The 13,640-nt window shown below is 32.6% G+C and overlaps 2 protein-coding genes across 2 annotated transcripts; both read left to right on the top strand.

Annotated features, from left to right (window-relative positions):
• Nucleotides 1-5,329: 5,329 nt before the first annotated feature.
• Nucleotides 5,330-8,537, top strand: LOC136418003 (uncharacterized). Its single transcript, XM_066403891.1, has 3 exons — nt 5,330-5,480; nt 7,021-7,322; nt 7,383-8,537. Exons 1-3 carry the CDS (start codon nt 5,468-5,470, stop codon nt 7,734-7,736), a joined length of 669 nt encoding a protein of 222 aa, XP_066259988.1. The 5' UTR covers nt 5,330-5,467; the 3' UTR covers nt 7,737-8,537.
• Nucleotides 8,538-8,895: 358 nt separating this feature from the next.
• On the top strand, nt 8,896-13,240 carry HisT (Histamine transporter). Its single transcript, XM_066403890.1, has 8 exons — nt 8,896-9,095; nt 9,448-9,742; nt 9,797-10,021; nt 11,447-11,585; nt 11,662-11,861; nt 12,060-12,163; nt 12,214-12,321; nt 12,380-13,240. The coding sequence occupies exons 2-8, from the start codon at nt 9,458-9,460 to the stop codon at nt 12,648-12,650; spliced, it is 1,332 nt and encodes a 443-aa protein (XP_066259987.1). The 5' UTR covers nt 8,896-9,095; nt 9,448-9,457; the 3' UTR covers nt 12,651-13,240.
• Nucleotides 13,241-13,640: the final 400 nt, after the last annotated feature.

Genomic DNA, 13,640 nt, shown 5'->3' on the forward strand with positions numbered 1-13,640 from the left:
ACAATTTGGGCTACTTTAAAATCTCGAAAAGTTATTATTTCTATTTATCTTTGGTGAGAATTTTTGATGATTTCCAGTTGAGATTGATGCCAATTAGAGGTGGCGAAACTGCGAAATTGTCTTTCCTTCTTTATTGGTACCATTTAAGTTTTTTTTTGTTTTCCATTAGTGTGTGAAACTTGAATTAATATTAAATTGTTTTCCAGTAAATAGTTCCTACATTTGGTTCCTAAAACTTCAGACTATTAGTTGCTATTGGCAATGTCGCTTGATTACACCCTTCTAAATAATACTACCTTTTTGTCAAAGAATGACGTTCTTAGAAACAATTGCTATGCGCCGTGTTGCCATTTAAATTTTTAACCAGCCTAGACTTTTTTTGTTATAATTTTATGGTTCATTTCTACATACTTGTTTTCTAGCTTTTATTAAACATTAAATAAAATTAAAGAACTATTAACTGATTTATTCTAAACCAAACAATTCTAAAATTTTATTATGAAGAGCGCCAAAATTTTCAAGTTATTTTAAGGTTAACATGGATTTCTTAAAACCTTTGATTTTGTTATTATTTTATAAAAATTGAAGATTTCCTAAATAATTTTTTAATTTATTAGACTTAAAGATCTCGTTGAAATCATCATCCTAAATTTTTTAAAATCAAATTCCTTGACTAAATGGTGAACGCATTTATCCAAATGTTTCTCTCTCGTTTGCCGAGCTTTGTTTTATTACCAATTCTAACCTGAACTGATCCGTATGAATCAACAATAGCTAAACTCTGACACAAATCTATTGCAGTCAAGCAATATAATAAAAACGCAAGGCATGAAATACGAGGTGTTTCTTCACGTTTTTAGTTCTGCTTTTACATTACAAAGAAATGAATGGTTTTGCCTGATGTTTTAAATTTACATCTTGAGCACGTATAATTTGCGAAGTGTACAGAAAAATCGCGTTACGTAACCGCACAATTCTAATGGGTGTTGCTGCAAAGATGACCAAGAAGAGAATATGCGACGTGAATAATGAAATAATCCTGTTGTTTCGATGGATTTTTAGGCAACAGTTTAGATGAATTTTACGGTGAAGAAATAATTAGTGATAGCTAAATATCAGGAAGTGCTTGCATTAAATAAAGTACGCATCCCAGTAATATATATCTATCTGTTGATCGGCAATACAAAATTTATAAAATTTCAACCTTCGCCAGTCGCTGTGAGCACCATTACGCAGCAGGTTCTTCATTAATAGTACTACTTTAGGTGAAGATGTTATTTTTTCGTTTCCCATAAATTTCAGTCTATTTTCAACCCATATATTTAATGAAACGATCTTGTTGTAACTTGCAGCATAGCCCGCCTCAGCAAAGGTTTACAAGGTTGTCATAAGAGCATTAGATCTGCATGTAATGTTCTATTATATTTTTTGTGGGTTTATTGTTGCCAAATAAGAGGTTCTCCTTTCCCTTCACATTTAATTATTTTAGCTTTAGAAATCGTAAAGCACAGCAACCCTTATTGAGTTTTCAAATCAATACACGTGATTAACCCAGTTCTGCCCAACGCAATTAAACCATCCTGATATGTTCTCGATATGCACTTATATAGAACTATTGCTGTTTAACATTATTTATTGCAATTAATTACGAAACATCAGATATTGGAAAGTGTATATCGATCATTTTTCCCTATGCTAGCATGAGCTAATTTCGAGTAGCTATCAATACGTGCTATCTGCTATAGCATTTAGTTTAAGATACAATTACAGTAAATAATATTTTTTAATTAATTATAGATTTTAATTGACATTGCAAAACTCAGTTCCTTTAGTTAAGTAATAACTAAATATTGACCATTTCAGTAGTTTGATATTGACATGCACAAATATGGTTTTCTTTAATACATAAAATATTTGCATATATAATCAATGTGCGGTTCAACACCAACGACATTGAACTTTAGTAAAATTACATCTACGTGGATTTAATGATGATATTAAAGACTAACATTTCTTTCATAATGTTTTCCCTAACCTAAGGTTACCTATACATGCTTTGGACACGATTTAAGATTAATTTATTTCAATCTTTTCCTAATTCTTTGCAATACACAATTGTGATTCGCAGACAATTTTAGATTCACAGAGTTACAAACAATAAATGCCATGTGAAAAAATCCGCAGGTTTTGAAATCTTTTCATGGTGTGATGTGTTTATTTTTTCGCCAATTTGTGCTGTTTAATTACCACTCAGAAATTGAGGTGCACGTATACAATTAAAGTGCGGCTCCTGGAGGTCGAATTGCGTGAAATCAAATGGGCAATAAAAATGTTTCTTATTATTATTTAATAGTATTTTAATACGTTTGGCTTAAGAGCTATTTTTACGAATTTGATTTGTTTTCAAAGAAGGAAAGTTAGTATGGTGTTAGGTAATACAAAGTTCGAAAAAGTCTCTATAATGTAGTAGAATTTTTATTCGCCAATGTGTCAAGAATTGAGCATTGTTATTATCGATAATGAGAATTACAAGCATAGAGAGAATTTTGGTCACCAAATTATCAAGAAATAGACATATCACCCATAAAAATTATCGCAGATTGAAATAAATTTTCTAGTTGCCTCTTTACTACTGTTGAAATTTGTCCCCCAAAAGATATTTAAACTTACTTTTGAATTGTTTAAATTAATTCAGTTAAATTAATATGATTAAATCCCTTCTGCTTGATTATTACAAAATGGAGATCTCCATATAAGTAGAGTTTTTTTAGACAAATCACCTTCACGAAAAATTCATAAAAACTGTTCTCACAATTGTACCCTTGACTGCTCAATACCTAGGTACTTAAATCCGTTTCTGCCATCACTAGTATAAACATCACTATCAACACTGCAGCTGCACTTAAAAATGCAAAGGCAATCATTTCCTTCTTTAACAGAATCGATCATTTATTTTATTAACTCCTCTTAAATTACATCATTAATAAATCTATTTGCTAATTCCAATTACTCTTGAACTTCTTGCATTTAATAGCTAAAAGACACTACCTTGAAAATGTTTAGTTAGTAAAATAAGAACTCGTTTTTTGATAGCAGTTAGAATGTGCTCGTCACCTTGATTACCTCTTCTTTTGGCAATCTGTAGGCAGTCGAGTGATCGACTGAAAATGTAGGCACTCAAGAGGTATGAATAAGAAATTAGACCTGTTAATTGGTTGATGGAATGAAACAGGTCAATTAGATAACTTTCCTATTCGTTAATTCTTCCCCCTTATTAAACACGCAAAGAAATTCGCATTAATGAACAATGAATAGGATCCTTGATTGATTATTTTGATATATTTGATGTTTCTATTATCTACATTATCCATGGAGCTGTTATGAGTAACATTCCTTCCGCCGAAAGGCAACAGTGACCTTGTTCAGGGGAAGCATTTTTAGGTAAGAGATACTGCCTGACTAAATAGAGTATTTTTTGAGCATTCTCCATTTGTTGAGCATTTTGACCGATCACCTCCACTGTTCTTGCTGTTAAAACGCATTTGATTTCTTCGGGACGAAACCCCCTGAGGTCTATTAGTATCTGAAACAATACAAAGGTACCGGAAAACACAGATTTAGTAGTACAGGAAATGAGGGGATTAGAAATATCCTGCAAAGACCTACCTCAAAACGATCAGAATGGAAAATGACTTGGTCCATTTTTGAGGAAAGTTTCGATGAAATTGGCGTATTAGGGGTGTAGGTTGTTGAAACAGGAATTTGTGCACGAATTTTTTTAATACATTTCTCTAAAATTGTTGATAATCTGTCAGTTCTAATCACGAAATGGATTTTAACCATAAAAATTCTGGCTAAATTGGCGATTTAAAAAAAAAAACTTTTTCTTTACTAGAAGCTTTAAAAGGTACCATCATTAGGTGTATGGGATGACTGTGAAATATGTTGCGACACGTACATATATATATATGGTCATTATTTACCATCGAGCTAATCGGCCACAATGCCCTCATCATCCCTTTTGATGTTTTATTTATGGTTACCATAGCAACGCATGTCAAATGAAACGTCATCGCAGATGTTAAGATTCAAGGCGTAGATTTTCTTTTTATGTTTTCTACTTAATTTAGGTTCAATTTAGGTAAGTTTTTTACTATTTAGTAGCATTATACCGTCACTCCTTTTATTTAAATTTAACCTTGAGGTCACAGCAAAGTACTTCACAACCTTAACGTATAATATATTATTGCCTAATACCTTCATAGAAAATAAATCTCTCCTCTCTCATTTTAGAGAATAAATTTTATTCACCAGGGAGTAAAAGTATTTTATTTCCTACGCTACGGTAATTAGCAATTAAAATTAGTAACAGTACAATTTGTCAACTTATACATAAGTTGTTCCATTAAAGGTGCCCACTTTAGAAGTAGTATTAAATCGTTTTTAACCAGTTGAAAAAGTAAAAATTAATCGTTTTTTTGACTTTTGGACGCATCTGCCCTTTTCTAATTGAAGTAAATTGTCCGTTAGTTATTTGATTTAAAAATTCGCGTTTTTTAGAGATGAACTCATGTAAATAGCTCTTTGTCGCCGCGGAAGAAAGTTAACTTCCATATCTTTTAAATATAAGGACATCCCGCTCTTCATCAATAGAAGTTTTCTAAAACTATATCCTCTATATTTGTCTCCATCTGATAAATTTAAGAAACCAGCAATCTTGAGTCGAAGCTGGGCGATGCGATACATACAAATATCTGGTTGCCTGGATTGTACATTTTCTTTTTAAATATCCCACAAAAAATATATCATGTGGAGTTTTTTTATGGCTAAAATACTGTATATTTTCTATATACTTCCATTTTTTTTCTATATGCTGGGTGCTTGTTTTTGGAGCTTTACCATGGGGATCTCGGTAATTAGAAGAATATTCCGTTTTAAAATTTGAAAGATTTTCAAAACTTTTAAAGGTATGCGGAAAAACTGAAATTTTGGAAAACGTTTTTTTTTTTCAGTTTTTTTTATAATGACACCCATTATAAATGAGCATTAAGCAAAGTTATTGAAAATCCACAACTTCTATATAATCATATACATAGTCTAAATTGATACAAACCAAATTGGCTTCTGTAATAAAATTAATATAAATGATCTTAATAACTTATATTAATAGAAGAGCAGGAACATAATTAGTTTACAAAGTTTACATCTCTGTTAACATCTCACTTTACCAATATATTTTTTTTCTTCAGTTGACATTGAGAAAGTTTAACGTCAACAACGTCAATTGTCAACTCCTTAAATTTTCAATTCTTTTCTTTTCCGTTTCGGATTTGTATGAGATATTTAGTAATACTCCTGAGTTTAAATTACGTTTGTCTCAACAATCTAATTTTTATATTAAAACTTTAATTTTTTAGAAAAATATATTTCCAAGTCCTTCTAGAACAGTATAAATCTGTCTTAATACATGGCTGCAAATGGTAAGATCCTTCATGTAGTTTATCGGCTTGTGGTTTATAATTTTTTTGCTATAAATTCAAGGGCTTCAGAGCTTAATTTGGCACAAAACTACCATCAATAGATAATTAACCAAATATCTAGCAGGCTATATATATATTTATGTATATTTTTAATGATCATCTCTTACTTTAAGGTGCCTTGGAACTGATTTCACTGTACCCTGAAACTGACACTATAATCTCAAATGTTCCTTTGCTGCTCTTCTAAAGTGATTAACAATTTTAGTTTTTGTTTATGAACCATGGACATAGGCACATTTTTAAAATTAACTAATAAACGTTAATCACTTGTTACTCCTCTGTATGTGTTTTTAAGGACCTACCTTACAAATTATGTTGATAACATTTGCCTCAACCCCTTGAATAACCTTTGGTTCCAACCAAATGGTGCTCTGTCAGATAATACTAGAAAAATTGCTGATTTTTTGTTCTGGCAAAGTAATTTCAAACAATGAAACCACACATTGACTGACATCTCCACTAGATGTTTTTTCATTAGATTATTATTTATGGAGAAACTATGAAAGACCCATTTATAAATTTATAAATCTGTATTTACCTCTATTAGAGGCAAAGGAATATCATCACAATTTTAAGGACTAAAATGAGATTAAGACATTTTTTAAAATCAATGTAGAATTTATACAAAATAGGTATTTATACGAAATTGGATACATGGAGCTGCGCTTGGAAGCAGAAGATGAACCCTTCAAGTACCTTTTGTAATTTTTTTATTTACTTGTTTCTTATACTTCTTGTGCATTTATTCATTTTTATTGTTTCCAAGACATTTTTTGCACTATTAGATAATATATAGGGACCATAATAAGTGATATTCAATGTGTCTAAATTATAATGTTTATCTGGGACTCTTACAGCTTATTATGTGCTTGACAATCTAAGATTCAAATTCTTAATGTATGTAAGATTGGTAATGTCACTTGTCAATATACAGTATGACGCACATGTATGAAATAAATTCATTTAAAATTCAGCAGTGTGATTTTTGGAAAAACGCTCGGACACGTGGATTTTTATTTTTTCTTGCGGTTTTTCTGATGGTAAACTCATGTATACATGGTGACCAAAAATGGTGACCATCAACTTCATTTTTTCAAATGGAAACCCCTACTTTTTATTTTTTGGATTCTACATCGAATTCTAAGTATGTTTCATGTATTATGTCCTATACCTAAACCCAACAGTTATCAAGAAATTTATATCTAAACATATTAGTAACTAAGACAGCTCTGCAGTGCTGCTACTGCAGGCTCATTAATATCATACAAAACAGAAACCCAATAGTATGATATTGATTTATTCCTTCATTTCTATGTTCCTGATTAAGTTTCCAGCACATCAATAATATATATTAATATAATTATATATAAATATATAGAAAGAACACACATTCATATCAGTTGTATTATTAATCTAATCATGCAACATTTTCACACCGTTCTTTTTTATTGAAATATCTGCACTTTGAATTTGATTTCAGGACCATTGGTGAGGCTGCGGCGTCTCACTGATGTCACTCAACCCATCAGCTTATTTGATGATATAGTATCCAGAAATTTAGAGCCTTTAATAAACAATACCAAAAAGCAAATTGCTCAAGCTAAGTATTATGAAAAACATCCACAGAATGAAAGTCCAATGACTCGAGCTGCGAAAGGGCCAGTGCACCAGAGGCTTGGAGTTAAACAAATAAGATTGAAACGAATGGTACCATTGGGAACTAATACTTCATCCATCCTCCCCAAAAAGAAGTTTTTTGGAAATAATAGAAATAATAGTTTTGTAATAAATAAATAATAAAATAAATATATGATACTTTTAATGTTGATGCTTTGATTTTAGGGTCCAGGCCAAAACAATAGAACCAAACTGAACCGGTTATTCACAGTACAATCGCGCTTTCAAAAGATTCGAACCCAGCAGCTGCAGCGCATCAATGGGATCCCAATTAAGCTCCGAAGACTCACCACTTCGCCAGCCACAAACCTTACAGTAGAAGTCAGAAACCCGAATTATGCACCTTTAGAATATACTCCAGTGCAACGATTCAAAATGATATTGAACCCTCAAATTCAATCGGAAATTTTGGACATTCAAAACGAGTGCCAGACTACTATTGGACCGTTACCCTCTCTAACAAGAATCACTCCAGTTACTACTGCAAGAAAGATTACTGATATTTTCGCCTGTCTTTAATTTTATTTGTCTTCTTTTTCACACCAGATGCACGTTATATACGGAGTCTCAAAGTTTTATTTTTGTTGTTAAAGAGGTGTGAAATGAGGTGTTCTACATATCCTCATTACTGAGTGATACTATTTTGAAGTTTTATGAGATATAAGTACGTTGAAGCGAAAATAGCAATAAAAAAATGCATTTAAAATGTGTACCTGTATGTAATAAAGTTGATAATGTGCAGTACAGTTGGTCACCTGCCGTTATTTAGTTCAATTAACGAATTTTAATTTTTCTTGATAGTATGGCGAGAAATGTGAAATCGCTTTTATTACAGAAATTTGTTTTTTTTTCTGCCGGTTGTTTATTGACTCCAAATTGTTATAGATTATTTTACACTTTGATGTTACCTGTCTGAAAAGAGATTGTGCATAATGTAACGGCAGGGTCCCGTATATCTGTAATTTGCATAAATGTGATAATTATATTTTTAATATGCAATAATTAATGTTACGATCCTCCTAATTTCATAATCAAGTCTGATGACGTAACTCCTCTAAGATAACTTAATCATCAAAGATTTGGTTTCGGTAACCAATTGGATTTACTTTCTAGATAGACTCTTAAAAAGGCTTCAAAAATTCCATTCTATGAGTGAACATTTTTTTAATATTATATTTTATTTTATACTATTTAAAATGTATTAAACGTATGAAGGTTATTAGTTTAGTTTGGGAGTAAAACTAGAAAGTGATTCATATAAGAATGTTCGTGTTTGGTTTTAAACATTATTCACGGTAAATAACATTATCTTGACTATTATCATTATCCTTTTTTTTCCCATTATGTCTCCACAATGCAATAAACTACCTATTATAGTGGTTCATGAACCAATCGTTGTCCGGTGTAAATTGGCTCTGCGAATTAATATCTGCAAAAAAAATTGCCTGCGGCTATGTAGAAATTCCTATTTGTCATCATACGAATGGGAGACTAGCATTCCTTTCACGATGATTGCTGTAAATATGTAGTTTCTATCAGGTACTTCAATTACACCTTTAAGTTCAAGGTAAGTCAGTTGAAAACAAAAATTCTCCTTGTAGATAACCCACATATTCTGGAGCGACGCAAAACACTCATTGAAAATCTGTTTCACTGACACACTTTCCTTTTCGTTCCCCCCTCAGCTCTTTGCAGAGTGTGCGCTCTATATAGCCCCAACATTCAGTCTCCCTTGTTAAAGCCAATTTTTTATTGTTTAACTGTATAATTGCAATATGCTCTAGTTTATTTATCAATTTGCTCTGATGTTTTGTAAGTGAGAGAATCAGGAAGGGCCAATTGTTGCTCGTGAGTTGCGTGCGTCCTCCCTTTTCGCTGGTAAGTTATGAATGGAATGGTATATTGATCTTGACATTGAAACTGTTCAATGGCTCTGTTATGTGAAGGGCAGGGATGATGCTCTGACTTGACCTACCACACGTCGCCACATTAATGATTGATTTTAATTAACTGTATAACCATGTTTTGACTGAAAGTTTATCTTTTCTTTATCGTTAACTGCTTGGATAGTCATTTTATCACTATAGTTTCGTGAATCTCGGCGATAACGAAGATAATAAGTTTCACAAGCATTTGTTAATGAAATTAGTATTTCTTTTTTGTTATGTTGCACTACACAATAACACACGGTGGATTTTAGTTTAAGTGTTTAAACAAAATCGATTTATAGTTAATTTACAATGGATCCTTCTCACCTGGACCCAGAATCCAAATGCCCTCCAGACTCAACCTCATTACCAGACATCGAAAAACCTAAAGTTTATCCTATAAGATGGCTAATTCTGGCCTTATTCGTCTTCTTCTCTGCCTCGAATGCGATGCAATGGATCCAATATACCATCATCAGTAATGTTATAAGGGACTACTATAATGTCTCTACAGACTGGGTTAATTGGACTTCTTTAATTTACATGATCTTGTATATTCCGTTTATTTTTCCTGGTAGCTATTTACTAGAAAAATTGGTAAGGATTTTATATAATTTTCAATCAAATTTGCTAACTGGTTTATTAACAAAGGGTCTGCGATTAGCGATTTTAATTGGGATCTTCGGCACATGTTTAGGTGCCTGGATAAAGGTAGCATCAGTCGACCCATGCAGATTTTATATTGGATTTGTTGGCCAAAGTATAGTAGCCTTGTCCCAAGTATTCGTTCTTTCAGTACCAGCTAGGTTAGCGGCCATTTGGTTTGGTCCTGATCAGGTGTCTTCAGCATGCAGTATCGGGGTTTTTGGAAATCAGGCAAGTACCCTAATGTGAACTGATCATTTATTTCCTAATTACATTAACAGTGGAACGATTAGTGAAACAATAATATTAGGTTGTTCGGAAAGTAATTTCGTTTTTTCCCGACAGAGGATTTAATGGTATTTTTTTGCACTTAACCTCACACTTAAGCCATATAATTTTTATATGCTTTGAGAGCTCATATAACAAGGCTTGTGTGTGAAACATTTCAATTAATTCTACGCAGTAGTTTTTGGTTGGTGCCCTTTTAAATATGGAGAGCGATAAGCAGCATTTTCGACATATCCTACTGTTTTACTACAGAAAGGGTAAAAATGCTGTTCAAGCCAGAAAGAAATTGACCGATGTGTATGGAGAAGGTGTGTTGACAGTACGCCAGTGTCAGAACTGGTTCTCTAAATTTCGATCTGGCAATTTTGATGTCGAAGATGCACCACGTTCGGGAAGGCCGGTTGAAGCTGATAAAGACGCCATAAAGGCATTAGTTGATGCGAACCGTCGAATAACAACACGTGAGATCGGATTGAAGTTAAATTTATCGAATTCAACAGTTTATGACCACTTGAAAGGCCTGGGATTATCCTCGAAGCTCGATATATGGGTTCCCCATGTTCTCACAGAGAGAAATCTGTGTCGCCGCATTGACGTCTGCGATTCGCTTCTCAAACGTGACAAAAATGATCCGTTTTTGAAGCGCATCATTACTGGGGACGAAAAATGGGTTGTATACAACAACGTCAAACGCAAGAGGTCATGGAGCAAAAAAGATGAATCGACTCAAACCATTTCCAAAGCCGATATTCACCAAAAAAAGGTGATGCTGTCTGTTTGGTGGGATTTTAAAGGAATCGTTTTTTTTGAGCTTTTACCGGATAACACAACGATTAATTCGGAAGTCCACTGCCAGCAGCTGGACAAACTGAAGGATGCACTTCAACAGAAAAGACCCGAACTAATCAACAGAAAAGGTGTAGTGTTTCACCAAGACAACGCGAGACCTCACACAAGTTTGGTCACTCGCCAAAAGCTTTTACAGCTTGAATGGGACACAATGCCACACCCACCATATTCTCCAGACCTGGCACCATCGGATTATTATTTGTTCCGGTCACTCCAAAATTTTTTAGACGGTAAAACTTTCATCTCAAATGATGAGGTCAAAAACCACCTCGATCAGTTTTTTGCCAGCAAAGACAAAAAATTTTATGAGCGTGGAATTATGCTACTACCAGAAAGATGGCAAAAGGTGTTGGACCAGAACGGCCAATATATAATTTAATAAAGCATTTGTTTATTATACGAAAACTGTCATTCATTTTCACATAAAAAAACGAAATTACTTTCCGAACAACCTGATATATAACACCACTAGGTTCCTCTTTGAGATTGTATTTGATATAACGTTGTAATTGTTATTAGATTGGCGTGGCTGCAGGTTTCGTCATTCCCCCAATGATAGTCACAGGAGGAACTATCTCTGAAGTAACCATGCAACTCTACATCCTCTTCATCGGGGTGGCGATTTTAACCTCAATCATTCTCCTTCTAATGCTCCTATGTGAGAAGATTAATTAGCTTATTAACTCACTGTTTATAAATTAATGTGATTTTTTAATGTAATTATTTCTTTACAGTCTTTAAAAACGCTCCCCCAACTCCACCCTCATATGCAGCTCAACAGCAGGCAGAAGAATCTGTGGACTTTAAACAGTCTCTGATAAATTTATTCAAAAACCGCAGTTTTGTGTTGCTGCTTATGGCCTATGGAATCAACGTTGGAGTTTTTTATGCCATCTCTACATTGCTGAGTGATATTATTTTGAGATTTTATGAGGTATGATTAAGTACAAAACGAAGGATTATTTAAATTTTAAGTTAAAAACTTTATAATATTAAAGTTAATAAAGATTATAGTTTATTTATCAATTTCTTGACAACATGGTTAAGGAAATTTATTCAATTTTTTTATAGTGTTTTTTCATTTTCGAATTGTGTAAAAATTAATATACATTTTTGTACATTTATTCTATAGGGAGCTGAACAAGACGCAGGCCGTATTGGCCTTGTGATCACAGTAGCAGGGATGGTTGGCTCAGTCTGTTGTGGATATATCCTTGACCGTTCTAGGAAATTCAAGTAAATCTCCTTACCGAAACATTTTACGTTATTACCAAGTACATTTTCAGAGAAACGACTATAGTAGTCTACGCATTTTCCTTAATTGGAATGCTAATCTTCACTTTCACGTTAAATAAAGGCCTTTATGTCGTTTACTTAGTTTCCGGATTTCTCGGGTAATTATCCTACAACAAGCACCCTTTCTCTGACAATGTACTTAATTAAACTTTGCAGATTCTTCATGACAGGTCTGCTGCCCGTAGGCTTCGAATTAGGATCTGAATTGACGTATCCCGAACCCGAAGGAACTCAAGCAGGATTGCTCAATGCCGCTTCTCAAGTTTTTGGTATAGGATTCACTAATATGTACTCCAAGCTCTTTTATGATAATAATGATACTTGGGCCAACATATCTATGTGCATTTCTCTTGCCGTGGGACTCTTTATGATTTCATGTGTAAGCTCAAAACTAAGACGACAAGCTGCTGTCACCACGGAAAAGTAAAATGTAAATTGGAGATTTGGAGGAGTCGATCAGTGTTGAATCTCAGATACACCTACAAAAATTGCTCTATATAAGATATTATATTTATAATTAGTTTATTAGACTATAATAGTCTTAGACAATGTATGTGTTGATAGTTTTAGTGCATCTTGCTTCTTCCTTGTTCGAAGACAATAACTGACAGAACTTTAATTCAAAAGAAGTACCTACCTATCTGGGAAATATATTAGACAATACCTATAGTAAGATCCTCTAGCATCAACGTTAGTTTAGACTTTTAACTTTAAGACAATAAGATATAATTTGTATTTTGTTGATTTTTTAGTTGTGTTTTTATTGAGATGTGATAGGGTGTCTTCAGCATTGCGTAAGAAAACAGATATGAAATAACAATATTTAACGCAGCTTTTTAACATAGTGTAGACAATAATTTTGTGATATTAATATAATTTATATCCAAATATATGTATTAAAGACTCTAATAGTAGTATAAACATTTTTATGCGGTTTAATTTTTATCAAAAAATTATCTAATTTTGTTTTTTTTAATTTTTAAGATATTTACACACATATCAAAGTTGTTTATAGTTTATTGTGACTATCAATGACTACATACATAAGTATCAATGGTATATTTATATATAGTATATATAGATATTTTGTTATATGTATGTATTTAAAAGGGACTAATAAATGAATATAATATTGTTATATACAATATTTGGGCGAATAAATTTTTTTCATGAATATTATAGATCTACAAATTTTTCCCATTATTTCACGTAGATTTAAAAAATAAATCTATAAAATTCTGTCTAAAAATCCAATTAATACATACTTCACGGTTTTTGACTTTGAGGGGAAAAAAGAGAAGCGAATTGCTGAAAGTTTGATGAAAATCTCCTTTCTTTGAAAATCATAGACAAGGAATGATTTTTTACATAGATACATAATCGGCCAAAAATGATTCTTTTTCCTCTTATTTTGATT

The sequence above is a fragment of the Euwallacea similis genome, chromosome 32, assembly GCF_039881205.1.
Source record: "Euwallacea similis isolate ESF13 chromosome 32, ESF131.1, whole genome shotgun sequence".
NCBI classification, from domain to species: Eukaryota; Metazoa; Arthropoda; class Insecta; order Coleoptera; family Curculionidae; genus Euwallacea; species Euwallacea similis.

Excerpts from the sequence above, each read along its gene's own strand:
- HisT (XM_066403890.1), top strand. The coding sequence starts at position 9,458 with ATGGATCCTTCTCACCTGGACCCAGAATCCAAATGCCCTCCAGACTCA. Across the intron at positions 11,862-12,059 it reads TTATTTTGAGATTTTATGAG|GGAGCTGAACAAGACGCAGG; the intron begins GTATGATTAAGT and ends TTTATTCTATAG. Across the intron at positions 12,164-12,213 it reads GACCGTTCTAGGAAATTCAA|AGAAACGACTATAGTAGTCT; the intron begins GTAAATCTCCTT and ends GTACATTTTCAG.
- LOC136418003 (XM_066403891.1), top strand. Across the intron at positions 7,323-7,382 it reads ATAATAGAAATAATAGTTTT|GGTCCAGGCCAAAACAATAG; the intron begins GTAATAAATAAA and ends CTTTGATTTTAG.